This window comes from Gossypium hirsutum, chromosome D13 (assembly GCF_007990345.1).
Source record: "Gossypium hirsutum isolate 1008001.06 chromosome D13, Gossypium_hirsutum_v2.1, whole genome shotgun sequence".
Classification (NCBI taxonomy): domain Eukaryota; kingdom Viridiplantae; phylum Streptophyta; class Magnoliopsida; order Malvales; family Malvaceae; genus Gossypium; species Gossypium hirsutum.
Genome location: NC_053449.1, coordinates 14,933,783 through 14,955,126, shown reverse-complemented (window position 1 = coordinate 14,955,126; position 21,344 = coordinate 14,933,783). Strand labels below are relative to the sequence as shown.

General features: G+C 35.0%; 1 protein-coding gene across 1 annotated transcript; it reads left to right on the top strand.

The window, feature by feature from the left end:
* Positions 1–2,707: 2,707 nt before the first annotated feature.
* LOC107919361 (probable protein arginine N-methyltransferase 1) lies at positions 2,708–20,801 on the top strand. Its single transcript, XM_041108589.1, has 8 exons — positions 2,708–2,997; positions 18,162–18,373; positions 18,739–18,749; positions 19,113–19,268; positions 19,402–19,465; positions 19,555–19,697; positions 20,350–20,437; positions 20,599–20,801. Exons 1-8 carry the CDS (start codon positions 2,708–2,710, stop codon positions 20,799–20,801), a joined length of 1,167 nt encoding a protein of 388 aa, XP_040964523.1.
* Positions 20,802–21,344: the final 543 nt, after the last annotated feature.

Sequence of the window (21,344 nt, the reverse complement as noted above, 5' to 3'; positions counted from 1 at the left end):
AAATACTTGGTCCTCACAATTCTCGACCAGATTATGCCCTAACTTAATGGTTTTTAGTTTGTTCGTTAAATTTAGATAGCCGAATACCTTTTTCAAATAAAACTTACAAATTTTAAATAAAAAGCTCATCCTCGGGAGTTCGACACGTTGTGTCCTAATGCTTTGGATATGACATGTTGTTTTCTCGAGGCAAGGATTTTTCTAATAAATGAAAATAAAGGCAATATTTGATATTTAGGAGTTTTGTGAAATCGGGCCCTAACTTATTGGGTTTTGATTTTCTCATTTGACCCAAATAATCAAATATCCTTCTCAAAATGCATAAGTTTTAAGAGTCAAGAGATAAACTTAATGCCGCACTCTAACTTACTGAGTGTGACAATTTATTGCTTTGAAATAAGTGAGCCTTATCGTTCAATTCATTTCACTTAAATTTTCTTTTCAAAGGATCGTATTTTAAAATCTTTTCAAAATTTCGACATTAAGACATTAAACAATCGATTCGATACGAATTTTGGGCGTGACGAGGGTGCTAATCCTTCCTCGTGTGTAACTGACTCCCGAACCTATTTTCTCAAAATTTGCAGACCTAAAATTATTTTCAAGGTGATCCGATCACACCACAATAAAAGATCAGTGGCGACTCCCATTTTCATTTTCATTTTTTTAAGTGGACAACAAACTTTTTTTTTTGTTTTTTAAAAAAGTGGTTTCGACAGCTTGGCGACTCCGCTGGGGAACTTTAGAGAGTCAAGCCGTAAAATTTATTATTTGTTGTCTTATTATCGAAAATTAAAAATTTGATTTGAAAAATTACGATCCTCTCTTTGCATTTGTATAATTACTATTTTGTACCTTGGCATCATATTGCATAAAAACTGTTAGTCTTTCCCTTTTAAGTGAGAGTGAGAAGCTACTCCTTCGTGAGGTTTTCACCTCCGTGCAGGATAGTGGATCGCTTCCGGGATACATCTGTACCTATGTCTTCGTGAGATTTTCATCTCTATGCAGCCATAGGGAAATGTATTCCCCTGAACCAAACTCGGTCTGTATGAGCCTATAATGGGTGAGGATCGAGGCATCTGCTGGTTCGGGTACCTTGACCTTAGAACCAAACCTCATATAGTGGACTTAGGAACTTAACCTAGGTAGAGCCACTCCAAATTCCTAGTGGTTACATGATTAGGTACTTTCTATTTTCCTTGTTTACTTCTGTTTTGTACCAACCCCTTTTGTTGTGTTTTGATTATGATTGCATTGCATTGCATTTGCATATTAGGAAAGAGATATTGATTCAAGTCCGATTACTAAATTAGAAAGCTTGTCATGGAATACGGATTCCTTGATAAAGTAGAAAATAATACGGCTGCCTGAATATATTATGAGAAACACAAGAAGAGTAATGGAAGAGTTCGTGACCTTGCTTCGTGGCCTGAGGATTCAAGGCAATTGTCGAAGAGCCTTCGACGTTCCAAATCCCTTAAAGAAGCTGACGAGCCTTATGAAGATGGGAAGATGATGGATCGCGACCAAGATCAAGAAAAGGAGTTAGCAGTGGCATCTATTGGAAGTTGGCGAGATTATCACAAATATTCGGATGAAGAAAAAATATTGTCTCTTGGAATATAAGGGCGAGGCCGTACATGCATCTGCTTTATGTAAAGGAATTTGCTTTCTAGAAAAGTTTCCTAAATGTAATTGAATCAGAATCAACGTCTCTTTAGGCATTCATTTCATGCATTTGCATTACATTGCATTACATGCATTAAAATCCATTGAAAGAGTCTAAACGAGTGGTATGATGCGAATGAATCAAAGATCCTTACGGTACTCGTCACAAAAATAAGGAAATGAATCAAAGATTAAAGAAATTGGAGCAAATGCAAAAGGATATGCAAGATCAGTTATAGAAAAAAATGAAGGAGCAATTGGAAAAAATTCAATAGGACATGACAGAAAGGATACGAGAGTCTCAAAAGGACATGATGACTAAGCTGACGCAATTATTAAAAGGAATAAATAAGGGGAAAGGCCCTATGGTAAATGATGAAAAAGACAAGACTGGACCCACTTATCTTCCAGGCTTTACGCCTCCGCATGTATAGGTTCAGACTGAGTCTGGATCAGGTTCTAATCCTAGAGATAACCCAGTGAATCTTGTTATTCCCGATTTCGATAAATGGCTGAAAAAGGAAAGGCGATCGCAGAATTGCCAAAACAATGGGAGGATAGGTGTAAATGGTTGGAGGAAATATTCAAAGCCCTGGAAAGCGCCGATAGTCACCATGGAATCGATGCAAAAGATTTGAGCTTGGTTCCAGACTTAATACTCCCTCACAAGTTTAAGATGCCTGAATTTGAGAAATATAGTGGGACCAGTTGCCCCGAAGCCCATATCACCATGTTCTGCAGGAGAATGACTGGGTATATTAACAATGATCAGCTATTAAAACATTGTTTTCAGGATAGCCTCATTGGAGCAGCATCAAAATGGTACAATCAGTTGAGCCATACCGAGATTGGTTCATGGAGGGACCTAGCACAGACATTCATGAAACAATACGGACATGTAACGGATATGGTTCCCGACAGAATCACCTTACAAAATTTAGAAATAAAATCGAATGAAAGCTTTAGACAGTATGCACAGAGGTGGAGAGAGGTTGCAGTCCAAGTCCAGCCGCCACTCCTAGAGAAAGAAACTACGATGCTCTTTGTCAACACTTTGAAGGCCCCGTTCATCACTCACATGTTGGAAAGTGCTTCAAAGAGTTTCTCAGATATAATCATGAATGGTGAAATGATCGAAAACGCCATCAGAAATGGAAGAATGGAGGGTGGAGAGAGTAACCAAAAGTCAGTCTCAAGGAGAAAAGAAGATGAGATGAATAACATAGGTTATTCAAGGTCAGCAAGTCATCCAGGTAAAGGGGTCACTAGTCAACAAGGTTCATTGAGACAAGAATCTGGAATGAAATCAAGTACTGAGAAGCTCCAGTTCACACCAATTCTGATGTCGTATAAGGAGCTGTATCAACGCTTATTCGATGCGCACATTGTTGCCTCTTTCTACTCAAAGCCCCTGCAACCTCCGTACCTTAAGTGGTATGATGCGAATGCACAGTGCGATTATCATGCGGGAATTGGGGGACATTCGATAGAAAATTGCACCGTCTTTGAAAAGCTTGTTGAAAGGCTCATTAACATGGGTGTTGTCAAGTTTGATGACTTTAGTGCAGAAAATCTGTTACCCAATCATAATTGATAATAGAGTGAATGCAATGCATGAAGAAGAGCGGGAAATGTTCACATCAACAAAAAAGTAACTAAAAAAGGGACCTTGTTAGATGCCCGCCCTTATAAATTTGGGAGCGTTCTAAGCATTTGGCTTGCGGAAGAAATCCCTGTAGTTTTTAGAGCTTATCTAGAGTAATGTTTAGAACATTTTTGTTGTTTTTAGCCTAAAAATGATAGAAATTCCTTTGTGAAATAGGCTCATGTCTGAACGTTATTATTTTAATGAAATACATCTTTGCGATCATTGTTGAGCCAATATTTTCATTATTTACAAATAATTCCAGATTCTTTCATTCTTTTGAATTGTTATTCATTCATTCATAATCATATTGTATAAATAATTATTCATAAATTTATACATTTTTTTGCATATTCTTTGGTACTTATTATGGGTCTCAGATATCAATGACATGAATGACACTGCTACAGACTCAGATTTTCCTCTTGAGTGAGGCATGTGTTTAGACGGATCTCATGAATTTGGAAATGACATGGATTGTAGCCTACCTCCGAACTTGTTGAGGATGGCAGAACAAGAGAACCGACAGATCTTACCTCACGAGGAACCATTAGAAATTGTGGGCTTGGTGAAGATTAGAACTGACCTGACCGCAAAGACGAAGCAACACCTTGTTGAGTGACCTGTAGAGTTCAAATGTGTCTTTGTATGATCATACCAGGATATGTCAGGTTAAGTGCTGATAATGAAATCTGCACAACAACACAATGACAAAATTTGCAGTGACGCAATGAAAATTCTTTGCTGGGGCAATGCCTCTCTCGTTGATTCAGCATAACTTTGCCCATTTGAAGTCGAGTTTTCATCCCTTCAAGATGTTGTTGGATTTTATCCTGATGGAAGAGGAAGATCAAAAGTTTCCAGTCGTAGTTTCACCCCAAAGGGTTCCATAAAGGAAAATCCGATATCAGAGAAGATTCTTTGAAAGGGATAACAAGGACTTGCCTAATCCCAAGAGTTTAGATCCAATTCAAAAAGGGAGCAAAAAAAACTCAAAATCAAAACAAAAGAAGAAAAAAATCAAAGTCAAAAGTAAAAAAGAGAAATCAATCAAAGTCAAAATGAAAATGAAAAAAGAGAGAAAAAAGAAGGAAAAGAAAAGGAAAAGGAGAGGCCAAGGCGAAAACCCGCAAAGGGGCGCTTTGTGACCAAAGGTGGTTTTGAGTTGAAAACCCGAAAAAGGCGACTCAAATTTTGAGCAAAATGGGGCATGGACATCACCATTATCGAAGACTTCTAATGGGCATTGCTTCATTTTTGAGATCATTAGAGGCTGCTTCATACGCCAATATTCCAGAGAAGATGGTATTGGAAATTGCATTGAATTTGAACAATAGCACGATAGCTGAGGTCTGAAATCAACTCACAAGCAAACACCACGATTCGTCACCGAATTGACTAGAGATGAACATCAAGAAAATTGAAAAATGACTGAGACTTGCAAAATTACCATTTGCCCTCCTTGCTTGCCGAACATCCATCAAGATTTTTACCAGAGCAACGTTGTTCTCTTTGGTTTACGCGGTTGAGGTAGTTTTATCTATTGAAATCCCCTCCCTCCGGGTATTAGAGTTGGAAGGATCCAATTTCGATATGATTAGTTGGACCTAGAAAAAGGGTTAAAAGCTATTCATTAGGGTCGAATGTACCAGATGATACGAGCCCATAATAAACAGGGTCATCTCAGAGAATTCCACGAAAGGGTGGATGCCAAAATATCATTCTTCAACAAAAAGATTCTAGAAGGAAATGAATGCTAAGTCGGGGATGTCCCTGTGTTGTAAAGAAGACCTTTTTCAAAGGAACGCTGATCCTAAATGAGTTTGCCAGTCCTATAAACTCAGATCCAGTCAAGAAATACTTCGTTTGAAGAAGAAGAAATGGCCAATTCCAAAAAAAAAGATGAAAAATGAAAAAGAAAAATGAAAGAGTAAAAATGGAGAGGCTAAGGGGAAAACCCGCAAAGGGCACCTTAAGCCAAAGGGGATTTGAGTTGAAAACCCGAAAAGGGCGGCTCAAATATTGATCAGAATGGGGCATGAAGTGATCAGAGCAATTCAAATTTTGATTATATTGGGGCATGTGGTGATCTTGCTATGCCTGAATCAACAGGAAAGGATAAGCGACATCTTGGGGCTTCGACAAAGCACTGTAGATCTCCTAAACACATGTTTAACTCAAAATGGTCTGTAGAAAGTTTGTACAGAGAAGTTCAAGCTGCGATATCTGGGACACCCAGTTCTCATATTATTTTTTGTTCTTGGAATATTTTTTTTCCTTTCCAAGATATACATTCCTAATTAATTTCTTTGTCATCCTTCTTTACTATTTTCGATAATTTGTTCTTTCAAGCTATGCTCAGAACCAACTTTATTCATATCCATTGTTATGACCTTTTTGCAAACATGTTGCATTGGAATAATGATTAATGGACTAATAAAACTTTCACAAAGGAAGTTTTGCATATTACTCTGAAAAGTTTCTAAATAATATAGGAGCCTGAAACAGGACTATTGTTTAGAACACACCAAATTTAAAGGTTGGAAATTTGAGAAGGAAGAGTCTAAATTTGGACATTCTCTTTGGATTTTGTTGTCAAATGCATTGATTGACAAGATGCCGTGTTGGTGATAAAGCTTAAATAAACAAGCGATCAATGATCACCAGGCAAGAGGAGGAGATTACCTCGGAGAAGAGAGCCTTCATCTGCGCGTAATTCTTTGGTACAATACCTTGGAAATGGTGTAAGGGACCAGACAGACTTAGATCCTATATCCTTAAATTGTGACAAAAGAAGATCGAGGAAAAGTCACATATTTCTACCCTTGAATTACAGTAGGAGAATGATGGTACAAATTTTGCGCCCCAGTGGTTATAACTTTAAGGTTTACAGTGGGGGGCAACTTGGCTAAATGTTTTTCAGACAAGCCAGTCAAGCGAGAAGGCGTTGCACCACATCAGTGGCAAAGCCTTAATAAACTTCGAGTAATGACAACCTAAGCGGGATCATTTCTCGAAAAAATGAAACTCTACATTCATGCAAACACTATTCACATGCCTAGTTAGGAGCATTTGATTCATTTTGATCATGCCATCCTAATCATTAGGCATAATTAGGTTCATTATATAGATCATGTTCCCCAGAGAACAGATCTGGGAAATTACAGATCTTATCTCCCTGAGATTACAGCGGAGCAGATTGAAGCTAGTAATCCTATCTCCCTGAGATTATAGTGGAGCGGATTAAAATAAAGGATCTTATCTCTCTGAAGTTACAGTAGAGTAGATTGCATCAGATTGAAGCCAGAAATCTTATCACCCTGAGATTACAGCGGAGCAGATTGAAGCTAGTAATCCTATCTCCCGGGGATTACAGTGGAGCGGATTAAAATAAAGGATCTTATCTCTCTGAAGTTACAGTAGAGTAGATCGCATCAGATTGAAGCCAGAAATCTTATCTCTCTAAGATTACAGCGGAGCAGATTGAAGCTAGTAATCCTATCTCCCTGAGATTACAGTGGAGCGGATTAAAATAAAGGATCTTATCGCTCTGAAGTTATAGTAGAGTAGATCACATCAGATTGAAGCCAAAAATCTTATCTCCCTAAGATTACAACGGAGCAGATTGAAGCTAGTAATCCTATCTCCCTGAGATTACAGTGGAGCGGATTAAAATAGAGGATCTTATCTCTCTGAAGTTATAGTAGAGTAGATCACATCAGGTCTTATCTCCCTGAGATTCAGTGGAATAGATCGAGGAAATTGCAGACCTTATCTCCCAGGCAATGCAGTAAAGCAGATTAAAGCCACAACGGTGAATCTTGCTTCCCCGATATTGCAATTAAAAAGATTAAAGCTACAACAGCGAATCATGCTTCCCCGACATTGAAGTTAAAAAGATTAAAGCAACAATGGCGAATCTTACTTTCCAAAAGTTACGAGTTACAAATCCTATCTCCCTGATATTACAGTGGAGCAGATCGAAGCAATTCCTATACCTCTGAAGATGCAGTAGGATGGAATGGAGCCACTAGAAGAAGAAGAGCACCAAGGTCCAAGCTCGACTGGGCAAAATTGGTCATTTTTAGTCTTCGCTCTGTTCCTGTTACACGACAATAAGCAAAGAGGGGCAGCTGTAATATCCAAATTTTGCTCGGCCCGAGCCCAACTATTAAAACCCACATACATTTCAAAAATAAATAAATAAATAAAGCCCAAAGTCCAATTAATAGAAACCCAATACCTAAACTATTCAAACACTAGCCTAACCCGGTTTCACAAGCCCAGCACCCATGCCCAAAACAAATTCAGATGTAGAAACCCTAGCCCAACCTCAACGCAAGCAAAAGCCGAAAGCCCTAATGGTTGGTGCGCCGCTCCTGCTTTCAGCATGCATCGAGCCTCCGCGCCACGTCACCATACGGCTCCGTACACTAGCTGGCCTCCGTATCTGCAACAACACAAACAAAAGAAACCAAGCAACAAATGGAGAAGCAAAAGCACAACGAGCGGGGGGCGAAAACGAGAATAGGAGAGAAAAAGGAAAAAAAAGGTTTTTTGTATTTTCTTTTTACAAAAAAAAGATGGAAAAATCTGTAAAAAAAAAGGGGGGGGCTTCTTCTTTTTAAAAAAGGTTGGAATGTAAAAAAAACAGGGAGAGAACAGAGAGAGAACGAAAAGGCTGTATCAAAAAATGAAAGTTAATCCAAAAAAAAGGTTTTCTTTTTTTTCCTCTTTTCGATCCTATTTTCCAATTACATTTTTTCTTTTTCGTTTGCTATTAAATAGATATATACAAGCATATAAAAAAGAAAAGAGGCGAAGAGTTCGGAAACATTACCTGAGTCGATGCGTCGCTGAATGCCCTTCCGTTCAGGCCAAGATTGAATACACGAGGGAAGGATTTTGATGCTAAAGCGGCGCAGAGAGGGTTTCGAGAAGTTTGTTTGTTAACAAACGGTTTTAAGGTTCTGGGGGGATCTTGTATAGCGCGTAAAACGGTGCCGTATTGACCGATTAATCCCAGCAACCGCGCGGTGACCTGACCCGAGGGAAGGATCCGCGAGTTTCATTTCAATGGTTTATTTGCGTATTTAGTCCTCCTGTTTTTTTATTTACTTCAGTTTAATCTTTTTATATTTTTTAATTTGGCCACATAATTCGATCCTGTTTTCAATTTCGTCCTCCTGTTAGTTGAGGAGACGAATGTCTGAAACGACGCCGTTTCCAATGATCTGACTTGAATGCCACGTGGGATTTGTGCGTTTAATTTCGGTTCTAGTCACTCCAATTTCAAAAGAATTTCAAATCGGTCCCTTTCATTTCATTTTATTGCACGTTTTACCCCTAAATTTCTGCTTTAATTCCAAATTAGTAATTTGTTATTTTTACTACTAAAATGATTACTTTAATATTCATTTATCATTTTTACTACAATTATTATTATTATTATTATTTCTTCTTTATAGTTAAATTATGTCTTAACTTTAATTTGATTTTTCATAGTATAATTTTTAAATCGAATTTAGTACTTATTTTAGTATAATTTTAAAATGTAATATATTATTATTTTAAGTTATTATTGATGTGCTTTAAATTTATCATATATTTTAATATCTATTATATATTTCTATCTTCAAACTTGACATGTCATTATTTGATTCATTATTTATTAATATGTATATTTTTAGAAGAATTTGGTATAACTTGTACATATTTTAATGTTTTGTTTAGGTTATATGTTAAAATTCATTTTTGTATATCCATATGCTAAATGCTCATATAATTTTTTTATACAATCTTTCAAGGTTGTTATTATTTTATTTCAAGTTTATTTTGAGTTCATGCGTACAATTTGTTTTAAAACTTTTATATGTAGGACATTTTTTTCATTTTTTTTATCTTGGTATATTCTTAAAATTGATGATAGATTTGTTTAGCTTTTGAACATCGATATTGGTATATTGTATGATTGAGATTATTATCGCCATGCTAGTTTGTATTTATTTATCATTCATGATTCGTTAACGTGTGTTTTATTTTCAAATTATCACCTTTGCGTAATACGTTACCACTCAATCGCGTTACATCCATTTAGGAAAATATTGAAATCGTTTATCCATAAGTTTTCAAATACTTGGTGCTCACGATTCTCGAGCAGATTATGCCCTAACTTACTGGATTTTAATTTGTTCGTTAAATTTAGATAGCCGAATACCTTTTTCAAATAAAGCTTACAAATTTTAAATAAAAAGCTCATCCTCGGGAATTCGACACGTTGTGTCCTAACGCATTGGATATGACATGTTGTTTTCTCGAGGCGAGGATTTTTATAATAAATGAAAATAAAGGAAATATTTGATATTTAGGAGTTTTGTGAAATCGAGCCCTAACTTATTGGGTTTTGATTTTCTCATTTGACCCAAATAATCAAATATCCTTCTCAAAATGCATAAGTTTTAAGAGTCAAGAGATAAACTTAATGCCGCACCCTAACTTACTGAGTGTTACAATTTATTTCTTTGAAATAAGTGAGCCTTATCGTTCAATTCATTTCACTCAAATTTTCTTTTCAAAGGATCGTATTTTAAAATCTTTTTAGAATTTTGACATTAAGACATTAAACAATCGATTCGGTACCAATTTTGGGCGTTACGAGGGTGCTAATCCTTCCTCGTGCGTAATCGACTCCCGAACCTATTTTCTCAAAATTCGCAGACCTAAAATTATTTTCAAGGTGATCCGATCACACCACAATAAAAGATCGGTGGCGACTCCCATTTTCATTTTCATTTTTTTAAGTCGACAACAAACTTTTTTTTGTTTTTTAAAAAAGTGGTTTCGACAGCCTCGACTTCCTTGTTGCCTTTGAGCTCAAATATATCATATCTAACAGGGTTTAGTGACATTAGATATCTATATTTCAAGATCGAAAATCTTCTCTAACTTGAAGTCGACACTTTCCTTCTAATTCTTGATCGAAGCTCGTGCAATTTTATGCTCTGGTTGAAAACCAAATCTATAGATTGTGTTGATACAGGGTTTAGTGACATTAGATATCTATATTTCAAGCTTGAAAATCTTCTCTAGCTTGAAGTCGACACTTTCCTTCTAATTCTTGATCGAAGCTCGTGCAATTTTGTGCTCTGGTTGAAAACCAATTCTATAGATTGGGTTGATAAAAAATGTCTCCAATTTTGGTGTTGCAAATTTGACCGTTGTCATAAACAACAACTCTAATTCGTCTACTCATCTTCAACGAAATAACCTATTTCACATGTTTAAAACCAAAAAATTATATAGAAAAATGAGTATATATTATCCAAATTCAAACAATGACACTTACTTGAACTAATTTGCTTTGTTGGGTTGATTTTTGAAATTCAGATTTGTAACATAAACAATATTCTTCTTATGCAAATATGTTTGTGCAAACAATCTGCTCGAAATTTTAGTATGGAACCTCTACACAGAATGTATTTATTTTTATAAAAAATACTACCCCTGGATATCAAACATAACTTCAAAATGTTGGAAAAGATTGGACATGACAATGACAAGTTTAAAAATGCTTAACAAGAAGCGTATTCTTGAAAAGTCTAAATTATTTTTAAAAAATGCTTCTTGTTATAACGTTTTTCTATATATAGGATGTGATAACTGAATTTTATTCCAGATTTTGGGGCCCGAGAATTTTGAGTTTAAGGTTAGGATTCAGGGGGCCTCTTGCAGAAGGCATTTTCTTCCCTCACATTTCAACCCTAACCCTAATAGGGAATCCTGGGATAATTTTGAAACATTCCATCTTGGGAATCCCGGATAGTCATAGGCTCCTACATAATATTTTAAATTTTTTTCCCTGGTTGCCTATATAAAGAGGGTTTTTCTTCCCCTTACTCTATCAGCTCTCTCACCCACCGACCTTTAGATTTTTTTAAATTGTTTTTTTTGTTGAGTGTTAAAATTTTAGGAGAGAAAGTTTGTTTGTGTTAGAATTTTGAGGTGACATTGTGATAGTTTTAGGGTATTTTTAGTTCACAATGATGTAGTGACACTTAATTTCACTGTAACACCCCTAACCCTTATCCGTTACAAAAACAGGGTTACAGAGCATTATCGAACTTTACGAATTAAATACGGACATTTCCCAACTTCTATTACACATATTAAGAATCAATCATATAACACGTATATTATCCTTTAGATAGACCTTCGAGGCCCAATATTCACCTTAGAAGTGAATTGGGACTAAACTCGGTATTCAGGAAATTTTTCCAAAATTTCAAAAATTTTCTTAAAAGTAGGGGACACATCCCCGTGTCTCTGCCTGTGTGGGCGAAAATAGGCCATTTTAAGGGCACTTTTCTTACCCATTTTGACATTAACCTTCACTCAACATTCACATACACTAATATAACCCAACCAAGTAATCAATACAAGCCAAAACATGTTCTCAACATTAACCTGCACTCAACATTCACATATACTAATATATCCCAACCAAGTAATCAATACAAGCTAAAACATGTTCTCAACATGACATAACATCACAAATATTTCATTTACTTATACCTACATATTTAACTTATTTCATTGATTATTCAAATTCTACTACTAATTACATGTATACAAATATTTAATATTCACAACCACAATTCAAACTATTTCATTGCCAAACCAACCCTATACATGCCATATAAACCAAAATTTACATTGTAAAAACTACCAGAATAAACTGGATAGTGTAGCTTGATGTGTTGATCTGATCTTCCGACTACACGTTAATCTAAAAGAACATTAAACAACACAAGTAAGCTTAATGAAACTTAGTAAGTTCAATAGGTTAAACATTGATCTTACCGAACTTAATATAATATAATAAATTAAATTGTAAATAAATCATACATTTTTCCCTATCAAATACAATATAATCAATAAACACACTTCCTTCAGATCAATATCAATAATAATCTATAAAATTTTCAATTCGATCACATAAGTCTCTTACTGTTTCTTACTGAATCGAAGAACGGCTTACGGATATGTGTACATCGCTCTTTTTGTGCCATAGTCCAACTATGGTCTTACATATGCATTGCCATGGTCTTACATTTGTAGTGCCATAACCTACTTATGGTCTTATCATCAGAATGTCATATCCCAACTATGGTCTTACACATGTATCTATATTGCCATGGTCCAACCATGGTCTTACGTTCAAGGTGTCATAATCCAGTTATGGTCTTTTCACTAAAATGCCATAACCCAGCTATGGTCTTACATTTAAACATTGTCATGGTCCAACCATGGTCTTACCCTGTCAATTCATTCTTTGCCACGGAACGATCGTACTTAATCCTGCGTTCTACTCATTTTAAACATTTAATTCAATTTTCATATTTCTACAATAATCTTAATTTCAACAACAAAATATGAATAAATATATTATACCATTCCTAAATTGACAAATAATCATGAAATTTTAACCATATGAACTTACCAGGGTTCGATTGTGAAATTGGTGATAGTTTAGAGACTACTCAATGGTAACTTTTAAAATTACCCATATAACAAAAAGCTAATGAATTAGATAGTTGGACCTAATTATAAAAGTGTTAAAAACACAAAATTTACAAGAAAATAGCAAGAATTGAACTCACATGATGCAAAACTATGAAAAAATAGCTTAGAGGACCTTCAATGGCATTTTTGTACTAAAAATTGGAAGAAGAATAGCCTAGAAAAGTTTAGAATTCAATTTATTTACGTTAATTTCATAAAAATTATAGTTTTACCTTTTAATCACATGATTTTTGTTTTCTTTTCTGCTTATGTTGCCTCATGCCTTTATTTTAGGCATAATTTATCCTTAGGTCCTCCTTTGTTTACCATTTATGCTATTTAATCACTTTAGCAAGTTTTACACCTTTTTCAATTTAGTCTTTTTTAATTAATTAACTATCGAAACGATAAAATTTTCTAACGAAACTTTAGTACTACCTTAATGACACTCCGTAAATATTTATAAAAATATTTATGACTCGGTTTATAAAATTGAGGTCTCGATACCTTATTTTTAAAACCAATTAACCTAATAATTCCTTCTAAACTCAAATCACTATTTCACAAATCTTTCTAAAATTACATTTAACTCGTAAATACTTAATAATAAAATTTATGAGTTTACTCATTGGAATTTGAGACTTCAAATCACCATTTCCGTTACCATTGAAAATTTAGGTTGTTACAACTCTCCCCTTTTTAGGAAATTTCATCCTCGAAATTTGTTACTTGAGAATATATTTGGATATTGTGATCTCATTGATTCTTCTGTTTCCCAAGTAGCCTCCTCAGAACCATGACGATGCCATAATACTTTAACTAATGGTACTCGTTTATTTTGTAATTCTTTAACCTCTTAACCCAAAATTCTTATCGGTTCTTTCGAGTACGTCATATCGGTTCTTTCGAGTAAGTCATATCCGGTTGTAGCTCAATTTCACTATGAGGAATCACATGTGAAGGATCTGATATGTACCGTCTCAACATCTATACGTGAAACACGTTATGAATTTTCTCAAGTTCCAAAGGCAAAGCTAATCTATAAGCTACAGGGCCAATTCTTTCTATAACTTCATACGGTCCAATAAATCTTGGACTCAGTTTCCCTTTCTTATCGAATCGTAGTACTTTCTTCCAAGAAGAGACTTTTAAAAACACTCGATCACCAACTGTAAATTCGATATCTCTTCTTTTCAAGTCTGCATATGATTTCTGACGGTTAGAAGTAGCCTTCAAACTGTCCCAATTGATTCGAACATTATCTTCAGTTTTTTGGATTAAGTCGACTCCCACTAGCTTGGATTCACTCAATTCAGACCAATACAACAAAGTCTTACATTTTCTTCCGTAAAGAGCTTCAAATAGTGCCATTTTTATGCTGGATTGATAACTGTTGTTATATGCAAATTCATTTAACAGTAAATACCTTTCCCAGCTACCTCCAAACTCAAGTATGCAACACTTCAACATGTCTTCCAAAATCTGAATCACTTGTTCTGATTTCCTATCAGTCTGAGGATGAAACACAGTGCTGAAATTTAGCTTTGTACCTAGAGCTTCTTGCAATTTACTCTAAAATCTCGATGTAAACCTTGGATCCCGATCTGAAATAATGGATGTGGGAACCCCATGTAACTTCACAATCTCTGATATACACAATTCCGCTAACTTTTCAAGCGAAAAGTCTGTTCTAACCGAGATAAAATGTGCCAATTTAGTCAATCTATCAACAATCACCCAGATTGAATATTTCTTTCTCGGAGTCACAAGTAATCCAGATACAAAATCCATCGTGACATGCTCCAATTTCCACTAAGGAATCATGATCGGTTGTAACAAACTCTTTGGTACCTGATGTTCTACTTTGACTTGTTGGCAAATCAGACACTTTGCCACAAACTCACAAATCTCCCATTTCATACCCGACCACCAATACATTCTTTTCAAATCACAATACATTTTTGTACTACCCGGAGGAATGGAATACATGCTACTGTGAGCTTCAGAAAGGATATCATTTTTCAAATTTGAATAATTCAGAACACAAATTCTATTGTAATAACGCAACATACCATTATTATCAATGGTATACTCTGAACTCAACTTGTCCGGAACCATTTGTTGTTTCAACACCAATTTTGGATCATTATCTTGCAACTCCTGAATTCGTTGAAGGAACATAGTTTTCGTTCTCAATTTTTTTAATATAGATCCATCTTTATTAAGAGACAAATGAGAGTTCATCGTTCGAAGTGCAAACAATGATGACTTTCGACTAAGTGCATCTGTAACCACATTAGTCTTCCCCGGATGGTAATCAATAACCAGGTCATAATCTTTTAGTATCTCTAACCATCATCTCTGTCTCAAATTCAACTCTTTCTGAGTCATCAAGTATTTCAAAATTTTGTGATCGATAAACACATAACATTTCTCGTAGTATAAATAGTGTCTCCAGATTTTCAAAGTAAACACAATGCAACCAACTCAAGATCATGTATAGGATAATTCTTCTCATGCGGTTTTAACTGCTAAGAAGCATAGGTCACTACTTTTCCCAACTGCATCAGTACACAACCCAATCCATTTAAAGACGTATCACTGTAACAACATACGGTGCACCTGGTTCTGGCTGAGTCAAGATCGAAGCTTCTATTAGCATTTTCTTCAACTGATCAAAACTCTGTTGAAACTCATCAGAGCAAACAAATTTTATGTTTTTCTATAGTAATCGAGTCATCGGTAAAGCAATCATCGAAAAGTTCTTGACAAATCAGCAATAATATCCTGCTAAACCCAGAAAACTTCGTACTTCTGTTATATTCTTTGGAGTTTTAAATTTCACCACTGCAGATACTTCACTCGGGTCCACCCGAATCCCTTCGGCTAATACAATATGACCCAAAAATATGACCTCATGAAACCGGATTTCACATTTATTGAACTTTCTATGCCCCCAATCATCATTCTAATTTCATCATTTAGACTTTCCTCAAATCGAATAACATTTCTTATTCAGTTGATACAATTTCTCGGGCATATCTGTTGAGGTATACAAATTCCCTCCTGTATTCAGCTACTAACTGATTTCCTTGTTGCAAGTTAAGAAATTTCCTCTTCTTTTTATCCAAATATCTCTTGTCAACATATTTCTTTTTAAATTCACTCTGGAAGAATTCCCAAGTGATTTTCTCTTTCGGCACCAGGACCACTATAGTCATCCGCCAATTATATGCTTCCTCTTTCAATAAGGAAACATCATATCTCAAATAAGCATCTGTTGAACAAGTAATTTCTTCAAAAACTCTTATTGTATTCTAAAGCCAGTACTCAGCTTTGAAAAGATCATCATCTGACCTACCTCAGAATTTTTCGGCCCCATATTTTCTAAGTTTTTCGATCAGAGTACGTTTACTAGATTCAATCACCAAATGAGGTAGAGGTGCTACCAGAGGCACTTCGGATGGTGTAGTAGGGGGAGGAGGTTGTTGAGCTTGATTTCTTTCTTGCATAAATTCATTAAACCATTGATTCATAAATCCAAAGAGCACATTTTGAAGTTCTTATTCTTGAGCAGGAGTAATTGGGATGTTACTACTTGTCTCGTGCTCAGATGACTGCACTCTACTATTGACGTCATCATGTTCAGCATGTTCAGATCTATCTGACATCTTTACAATCTATAAGAAAAAAAAAGTTAGATCGGATTATACACATCATACTATCACAGATTTATATGGCATGTATTTCTAAACACTTTACACATTACTATCATTCTGAGAATCGACTAAACCGAAGCTCTGATACCAATAAATATAACACCCCTAACCCTTATCCGTTATCGGAACAAGGTTACGGAGCATTACTGAACTTTAGGAATTAAATACGGTCATTTCCCAACTTTTGTTACACATATTAAGAATCAATCATATAACACTCATATTGTCCCTTAAATGGACCTTCGAGACCCAATATTCACCTTAGAAGTGAATCGAGACTAAACCGGGTATTCAGGAAATTTTCCCAAAATTTTAAAAATTTTCTTAAAAGCAAGGGACACATGCCCGTGTCTCTACCCGTGTGGACGAAAATAGGTCATTTTAAAGAAATTTTTTTACCCATTTTGACATTAACCTGCACTCAACATTCACATACACTAATATATTTCATTTACATTCACACATATTTACATTCACCAAGCAATCAATACAAGCTAAAACATGTTCTCAACTTGACATAACATCACAAATATTTCATTTACTTATACCTACCTACTTAACTCATTTCATTGATTATTCAAATCTACTACTAATTACATGCATACAAATATATAATATTCACAACCACAATTCAAACTATTTCATTGTCAAACCAACCCTATACATGCCATATAAACCAAAATTTACATTGCAAAAACTACGAGAATAAACTGGATAGTGTAGCTTGATGTGTTGATCCAATCTTCCGACTACACGTTAATCTACAAGAACATTAAACAACACGAGTAAGCTTAATGAAACTTAGTAAGTTCAATAGGCTAAACATTAATCTTACCGAACTTAATATAATATAATAAATTAAATTGTAAATAAATCATACATTTTTTCTTGTCAAATACAATATAATCAATAAACAGACTTCCTTCAGATCAATATGAATAATAATCTATAATTTTTTCAATTCAATCACATAAGTCTCTTACCGTTTCTTACTGAATCAAAGAACGACTTACGGATATGAGTACATCGTTCTTTTTGTGCCATAGTCCAACTATGGTCTTACATATGCATTGCCATGGTCTTACATTTGTAGTGCCATAACCCACTTCTGGTCTTATCATCAGAATGCCATAGCCCAACTATGGTCTTACACATGTATCTATACTGCCATGGTCTAACCATGGTCTTACGTTCAAGGTGTCATAACCCCGTTATGGTGTTTTCATTAAAATGCCATAGCCTAACTATGGTCTTACATTTAAACATTGTCATGGTCCAACGATGGTCTTATCTGTCAATTCATTCATTGCCACGAAACGATCGTACTTAATCCTACGTTATACTTATTTTAAACATTTAATTCAATTTTCATACTTTTACAATAATCTTACACTATGTTTGGTTAGGTGTATTGGCTACTAATCGGTGGGTCCCACTTATTATGCCTCTAATCCGTTGTTTGGTTCAATGTATTGCTATTACGGGGTTAAACCATTACTGACTTAATCGGTGAAATCCACCGATTTCTAATCGCTTCCTTGAGCTCAGTTTAGGTGCTGCTTCAGTTTTGGTCCCTGTTTTACCCTCCCCATTCCCGCTTCTGTTTTACCCAAAATCCACGTCTTCTGTTTCTTCCTTTTCGATGATTCAATCGTCGCCGTTGACAAAGCTAGTGAAGATGTTTCCATAGGAGAGCCCGACGTTTCGTTTTTCGGTTGCGACGGCAAAGATGATAAAACCAGTGCTGATTATTACTTCGATTCTTACTCTCACTTCGGTATATTTTCTGCTTTTCATCCTCTTTTCCAAGATTCAATTTTGAAGTTTTTTTACTGATTTTTCTTGTTGATTAGAAAACAATGAGAATGTGAGGATTTCTTAGTGTTGCCTTTCAGATTTTTGTGAAGAAGGTTCGAATGTGAGAAGAAAGTTTCTATCTTCGCAAAAGTTAAAGCTTGTTGAGTTCAATAGTTTATTTATATCTAAGTAATTTGTGGTTCACTGGTTGCATGTTTATGGGGCTAGCATGTCAGTATTAGGTAGGGCATTGGGTTCGCTGATGTTTCAAGTCATACATTCTTGTATTTATCTCCAGTGAGCACTTTCCTCTAAATCTTTGTCCCCTCTTTTGTGTATGTGCAGGTATTCATGAAGTAAGTGTGCAACAACTTGGACATTTGAATCTTGTTTTGTTTTTGTCGACTTATTTATGGAATGGTTCTGCTTCAATCACCATTATTTTATGATCTATTGGGTGCCGAATATCTATGATTGGAGGGTTGGTTGTAATTTTTCTGTTTGTTTAAGCTCATACATGAATTAATGCATCACAGTTACTATCCAAAAACTATCTTCTTTTTTTAACTTAATCTTTTACTTAAATTTCTGGAAATGATTTCTGCGTTTGTTTTCTTGGTTTCAGTAGAAGAACTTGATACGGTTGCGTAACTTTTTCATTTCTTCTTTTTTGTGAAATTTTTTTCCTCTGTGTTAACCTGCCATTCCTTGTATTTCAGGAAATGCTTAAAGATGTAGTGCGAACCAAGACATATCAAAATGTTATTTATCGGAATAAGTTTCTATTCCAGAACAAAGTAGTTCTTGACGTGGGAGCTGGGACTGGAATTTTGTCCCTGTTTTGTGCAAAAGCAGGGGTGGCACATGTTTATGCTGTATGACTTCCAGTTTACATCTTCCTTTTGTTTCTATTTTATGTGTTGTTAATAATCTGTCTGACCAAATTCTTACACTCCTGGCGTCTATCTCTTATTTGTCAAATGCTGTTCATATTTTTCCCTTTCCTAGGTTGAATGCTCCCATATGGCTGACATGGCTAAACAAATTGTTGAAACAAATGGCTTGCCTGATGGTGAAGTTTTTAAAATTTTTGTGTCTTCTTGTATTGCTTCCTCTCCTTTTTAGCGCATTGTTTACCAAAGAATTATTTAATTGTTACAGTTGTCACGGTCTTGAAAGGAAAGATTGAAGAAATTGAGCTTCCTGTTGCAAAAGTAGATATTATAATATCTGAGTGGATGGGTTACTTTTTATTGTTCGAGAATATGTTGAACACAGTGTTATATGCCCGTGATAAATGGCTTGTAAGTTGCTGCTATACTTGATACCATAAATATTTATACTCAAAATATTTTCATGGTTGGAAATATGTTTTTGCACTTTTATCATGTAATAGGAAGTTCCTTCATGAATCATTTATGTGTATGCTATATTAACTGATATTCAATCTAGTATGGCTGTTATGGAGCTGTATGTGTTAGGTATGGCTTATGTTTAGTTGTGAAGACTGGCTGCCTATATGGGGTTTTTTTGTGATACTATATCCAGTATACCACTGTGCGACCAATCTAAATTCTAGTATGGCAGCAGTAGTGGTGCCTGGTCTTATGTTATTGTCAATGTCTTCTTGGCCTTTTCCCATACTCCAGTTACCATCATCTCAAGCTCTTTTTGGTTGGGGGCAGCTAGCTACTTTGTTAGTTAAATTCTCCGTTGCATGCTATGATTTGCAGAAAGTAGCTTAGATTCCTGCTATAACTGTTAATTGATTGAGATTTTAACTCCATCATCATGTCAAGCTCTCTTGAGCAGTTTGCTTCCTTATTATTTCGTGTGGTAAACGGGCTGGGCCTTTTAAATTTATTTTTACTCTTGCTCATGAAAACAAAACTTTTGTTGGGTTCTTATAAGCTACATTGTTTACAATCAAAGTTCTTATTCCTTCACCCGTGTCAGGTTGATGATGGAGTTGTGCTACCAGATGAAGCTTCTCTTTACTTGACAGCAATTGAGGATGCCGAGTCCAAAGACAACAAGATCGAATGTGAGTATAACAGACTGCTAAATTGATATAAATCTAGGTATTCATGTTCATATGTATTTGTATAACTTTCAACGAGTTTTTTTATTGTGTTTCATTGCAATTCAACTTTTTGGATTCTTATATATACCCCATCTTTTCTACATGGCATCATCTTGCTACAGTTTGGAATAATGTTTATGGCTTTGACATGAGTTGTATAAAAAAGCAAGCTATGATGGAACCTCTTGTTGACACGGTTGACCAGAAACAAATTGTAACAAATTGCCACCTTCTCAAGGTGAGAAAATACACAAGCATATTCCTGTATGCATGTACTTCATTAACTCAATCCAACTGTTTTCTTCTCATGTATGCTTCATATTGAGTCTTGTGTTTTGTGCTGATGTGAGGGAGCATATATACAAATGACATTGGATGTATGACATAGGACTAAATAGATTTTGAGCTTTGACAAGCTGCTTATAAGCATTGTTTCTTATAGAAGAAACACATTATTGGAGAAAGCTTTTGAATCTCCCAACTATTGGATTTGGGTTTCTTTTTGACAATTTGTTTATTGTGCTTTTGTTTAGATGATGAGAAAGGAAAGTCAAGAATTATATTTACTCGTTAAGTTAAATGAAGATATTTGTAATTTAAAAAATAAAAATTCAATATAAATTTAAAATAAGAGTTTAACTAAAAATAAGAGTTAGTGGCAAAAATTAATAAAATTTAAATTTTAGTGGTAAAATTCAATAACATAAAAATTAAGTTACAAATTTACTCATATTTTTTTAAAAAATAACGGCAAATATAAATAAAAATAAAGTACAGTGACAAATTTCAATATTTATCTATAGTATGATGATAAATTCGCACTTTAATATTTTTTAAGAAAACAATATTTGAATTTTTTAGAATGGTA